Below are 5,583 nucleotides of genomic sequence, written 5' to 3' on the forward strand. Positions count from 1 at the left end.
GCTGCTTCTGCGCTTCAGAGGTCGATGATCATCTGTGATTGGAAGCATTAGTTTACTTATTTACGTAATCACATGTGATCTATAGCAGACCCTTTTCTGACAGTAAAACTGTCATCAGTGATCTCTTCTGTGCAGTCTTCTATAACTTTAGACCACCAAGTGGGACTCTGTTGGCTCTGCACACTATGACAAAGACTGCAAATAAAACCAAAAACAATAAAACTAAAATGTAAAAATAAGAGATAAAATTGAACTGAAAAGTTTCATCATGCAGCTGCAAAGCACCAAATGTCAGCTAGTGAAGAAAAGTGAATCATTTAAAGAAATATGGATCAGTGCTTTAATTTAGGAATGACATGTCTCAGTAGAACTTCAAGGACAGGAATCTTTATTAATTAAAAACATCTGTTGATTACTAATGCAGAACAATAAAACAGCAATGATAAAATGTGAAGTTCATTGATCAGTGACTGTGATCCAGCTGAATCTCTGTGTGAAGCCACTGATCTCTGTCTGTCTGTTCTGTCACTGAGCTACAGATGTTTATTTTGTTAGATTATAATGAAACTGACCAACCAGCTGAGTTTAATTCAGGACTGAGGTGTTTTTATTATCTGTATAATAAAGCACACCTCTCTGCCCTTCCATGTGCCATAAGGCAGGGAGAGCACCAGCTCTACTGGGGCACAGGCCCCCCATCCCCCATTGACATTTCTGATTGAAGTGTATGAAATGTGTTAGTATGTGCCTCACCAGCTTCTCTTGCTTAGCCCATTGTTATTGGCTCTGTCATGTCAGAAAGAGGTTTGACCGGAGCACAAACACACACCTATGGTGCTACTTAAGAAAAGTTCTGCGATGGCTCTCCTACCTGACTTGTGAGCCATGTAAACAATTTGCCATTGCTGCACAGTCCCACCTGACACTGCAGTGCTCTCACTACCACCTCTCTGTTATCAGCCTGAATGGAAACCTCTTCTAGAAGAATCCTCATAAAGTCTGTTAAGACTGCTGCTGGCTGCACGTCTCTGGCTGTGCTCGTAATGGCTGATGCTGCCTGTGATTCACCTGGATCTGTGGGAACTGATGAAGACGTCTGGACTGGGTCTGTGCTGGTACTGGATTTGGATCAGCTGTGCTCATGATCCAGCATCTACTTTACTGACAAATTTAAGCATAGCCCTTGTAAATAATATATATCAATACTTGCTAGATATCATCGTTAGCAGCAGTTAGCAGCTATATGAACTGTTGCAGAGGAAGCAGCGAGGGCAGACATGCTGCAGCAGCTTAAATAAGGCTCCTTGTTGGGAATTTTCCAATGAAGAGATTAGCTGAGCTGTCAGCTGCTGAGCTGGGATTGTGAGCTGAGCTTGACTTCGTTGCCTACCTGAACTAATGCTATGTCTGATATTATGTTGGTTCCACTTGTTCACCTTGCAGCTGAGGCTCGTCATGTGACCATGGCAGTCAAACGCAGTGTCTCGTTCCCCTTCTCGGGGAACAAGGGTTACATACGTAACCCGAGACGTTCCCCTTCAAGGGAACTCGAACTGCGTCGGTGACGACACTATGGGAACGAGATAACCACTTAGGCCGCGCCGAAACCCCGCCTGCCTCCAGCGTGCAGAACCTGACGGCACGACTAGGAGGAGAGCGCACGGGTGCAGAAGGAAGGTCCAGACTGTAAAACCGGATAAAAGTGTGAGGGGTGGCCCAGCCAGCCGCGTCACACAAATCCTGGAGTGATGCCCCTGCGAGGAGGATCCTAGAAGCCACCATGCCTCGGGTAGAGTGCGCCCTTATAGCCATAGGTGAAGGCAAACCACGCACCTGATATGCCAGGGAAATAGTCTGAACGATCCAGTTGCGAATGGCGTGTTTAGAAGCGGGGAGCCCAGCCTTGTGGGACCCGAAACACACCAGCAACCGGGAAGACCTCAGAGTGTAAATACTCAGTGCTCTGACAGGGCAGAGCAGATGAAGTCTCCCGTCCTCCGCCGTCACATGAGGTGGGGGATGAAACGCCTGCAGCACCGTGGACCCTGCCAGTCTGGCCAGAAACTTAGGGACATAACCTGGACAAGGGTGCAGGATGGCCCTGACCCTCCCCGGGGCAAACTCCAGGCATCGGGGAGACACCAAAAGTGGAGATCCCCCACCCTCCTCAAAGAGGTGATAGCGAGGAGAAAGGTCATCTTAAGGGTCAGTTGCTTGGCCTCAGCTGAGTCCAGGGGTTCGAAGGGGGCCTCAGCCAGCACTTCGAGAACCACTGCCAGGTCCCAGGTGGAAACCCTGGAACAAGTCACAGGACTCATCCTCTGGGCTCCACGGAGGAAGCGCACGACCAGTGGAAGCCTCCCCAAGGGCCCATCACTCAGAGGGGCGTGGAATGCTGCAATGGCAGCCACATACACTTTGAGCGTGGACGGGGAGAGGCCAGCGGAGAAACGGTGCTGGAGGAACTCCAGTATCACAATTACTTTTAGTAAAATTAAAAATTAATTAGCAGGTAACTGGTCCACCGCCCGTTCTCTGCACCAGGTGGTGAACACATTCCACTTTAGGCTGTACATTCTTCTCGTGGACGGGGCTCTGGAACTGAGCAGCGTCTCGACTGCTCCTGTCGTCAGGCCCACCTCTAGGAACTGTGCCCTCTCAGGGGCCAGACCCATAGCTGCCACAGAGTGGGATGCAGGTGAAAGATCCGGCCCTCCGCCTGGGACAGCAGGTCTCTCCTCAGAGGGACCTGCCAGGGCGGGCCCTCGAGGAACGATATTAAATCCGAGAACCACACTTGTGGATGAGGCGATGTTGGGAGAGAGGTAGCTAGCCAGTTGCTCCTCCACTCATGGCATCGCTCCGTAGTCGTGCTGTCTGATTTCTGTCACGTTGCCATAGTCCAGACGGGGGGACGTAGACAGCCGCGCAGAGAAGGGTTTATTCCACGATCTACACAACTCGTCTACCGATGCCGCTGCACCGCCTGTGGCCAATCAATGTGCAGCTTGGCCACGGCCCACGTCACCACTTCCAACAACTCCTCGTGTCCTGGCGAGGGCTGATGACGTTCCGTGTCCTCCATGCTAAGCACGTCTAGCTCCTCCGAGCCAGATCGTGTCAACCTCTCTGGACTCACCCCTCGAGTGGGAGAAACCGAGAAACGGGCTCCCGATCGGGGATGAGGGGAGGAGGATTCCGCGGACATGCGACATCCCCAGGCATGAGACGCACATCCCATGGGTATCACCCTCCGTTATGAAACGCCGTCACACACTACCGTTCTAGTAACACCAATAGGATTGGAGTAGTTTCATTCATAGTTCAGCCCTCCCACGTCCAAAGGCGTTCCCATAGTGTCGTCACTGATGCAGTTCGATTTCCCTCGAAGGGGAACTAAGCTTCTAACCACAGGTCAGGAGCTGTAGTTCGAACTGTGCAACCTCAGGACAGTGGTTGCAAAGGTTCGTCAGGATTATGGTTTTGGGAAACACCTGCGTCGCTTAACGATGGTTTGTACCATGTAAGTTACCTGCATAGTTCAAATTAGGGTTTTGGGAAACGGTTACATCGCAACTGCATAGTAATATCCACAGATGTTGCTACCATAGTTAGCAACAATACTTTTGGGAAATGCACCACAGGCTGGTGGGATCAGAGGGCAGCATGGAGCCACTGCAGTTGCACCCTGCTGCTGCTGCTGATTCAAAACAGGACATTCAGCAGCAGGACATTTTAGGCTCCAGATTACCAAACAAATTTGCTCTGATCTCTGTCTGTCTGTTTCGTGACTGAGCTACAGATGTTATTGGTTCTTATATTTATTGTTTTATTAGATTAAAATGAGACTGACCAATCAGCTGAATTTAATTCAGGACTCACAGACCTGATTTAAATCTGAGCACGCAGCTCTTTAGTTATCTGTATAATATGTGGACAGAGAGAGAAGAGTGTTATCCAGACTAACACAGTCTGACTGGACTCACCTGATGCTGCAGATGCCATGATGTCACTCTGCTGGAAACACTAGAGGCCGATTCAACTGGAGATCAACGGCTGCATTTTAAGAACCTGAAGGAAGAATAATTATAATTTAAATCACTTATTGACACCAACATGTTTTTCAGAGCAGGTCAGCTTTAGTGTCTCCTTCACCTTCAAACTACCAACCTGCCCTCTGGTTATGGTCGACAACAAGGTGAAGGTCTGTGTGTAAAACTGATTGAGTAAACTGTGATTTTTCCCTCCCAGCCTCCTACTCCCCGTCCCAGAGCGACATCCCATCAGCACCACTACACTCACTAATACAGACAGTATGCATGTAACTGTCAAATGTTTTCAAAAAGTGACGGGGACATGTCCCCAGCGTCCCCAGTGTAAATGACACCAATGCAGGTGGGAGAAAAGACAGATTTTCTAAAATTTAGTGTTAATCCATCTCACTCAGCCGGTTAAGAGCTGCATGAAGCCTTAGATGTTTTATGAATCTGGTCCCTCACATTAGTTCATTTCAAACTTGAGGAGAGTGACCGCCACGCAGCTGTGTTGCTGTTTGAAAGGTGACGTCAGATCCCGGTCACAGGCCACGGAAGCTCCACAAGTCAGTTAAATGCTTCGCAACACATTTGTGAGGGCAGGGCGGCCAAGATGGCGCCGCTGTAACACGGTCTTTCCGTACTCTGGCAACGCTCTTTCGTTCAGGGCTTGAATTTGTTTGCCCAAAGTCAAGAAACACGTAAATATTTTTTTCCAACGTTAAGAACAATGTTTTGAGAACGGTTGGCGAAACTTTGACCCAGTTCTGGTTTATATTTCTGTGGGTTTTTTCTCCAACGAACGGTGCCTTCGTCAAGCTAACGCTATTAGCTAGCTAACTGCTGACTGTTTCGTGGATACTTTGGCGCTCCACTTTGCAGATGACAACTCATTCTGCTGAAATGTCAGATAACTGGGAGACAATGGAAGAGGAAGGTACGGTTTTACAATCTTAAACGTGTTCATGACTATGCCAAACGACAACAAGCGGACTTGGAAGAAACAAACAGGTATCATCAGCCAGCTGACTAATGAGTAAAGTATTGTTACCTATCTTTATACCCTGAACTTTCACACAGTGAACAATATACAAATGAAGAAGTTCAGCAGCCATTAAAAATAAAAAATGAAAATGAAATAGGACTGACCGTGGATCAGACCCTTGTCTGATCCCACGGTGGACCTCAAAACGGGGGGAAGTGCCATAAGGACACACAACTATTAATGTTAGTATAAAATGTACGTATGATATTTCTAAAGGTTTCTTTAAACCCAAAATATTTTAAAGCCTCCAAACACAAGATCAATGACTCGCCGTCAAATAACTCAGAGTAATATAAAATATCCAGAACCAGACGGATATTATTGGAAATGTGCCGGCCCTTCATAAAGCCCGACTGCGTTGGAGAAATAATCTCCTCTAAACACAATTTTAACCTTTTAGCATACAGTGCAGCAAGTAGTTTATAATCTGAATGACTGAATGACTTTTGGTCACAAATGGTATAATTAATATGGGAATCTCATAAGATCTCGGTCCCTTTATCT

The 5,583-nt window shown here is 47.6% G+C and overlaps 1 protein-coding gene across 1 annotated transcript in view; it reads right to left on the minus strand.

Moving 5' to 3' along the window:
* Window positions 1-14: 14 nt before the first annotated feature.
* The window catches only part of LOC123960347 (myosin-2 heavy chain-like), a 34,413-nt gene continuing 28,844 nt past the window's right edge, over window positions 15-5,583 (minus strand). The window contains 1 exon segment of the mRNA XM_046035028.1: window positions 15-32. Coding sequence (XP_045890984.1) covers window positions 15-32 — 18 coding nt within the window.

This window comes from Micropterus dolomieu, linkage group LG21 (assembly GCF_021292245.1).
Source record: "Micropterus dolomieu isolate WLL.071019.BEF.003 ecotype Adirondacks linkage group LG21, ASM2129224v1, whole genome shotgun sequence".
Classification (NCBI taxonomy): domain Eukaryota; kingdom Metazoa; phylum Chordata; class Actinopteri; order Centrarchiformes; family Centrarchidae; genus Micropterus; species Micropterus dolomieu.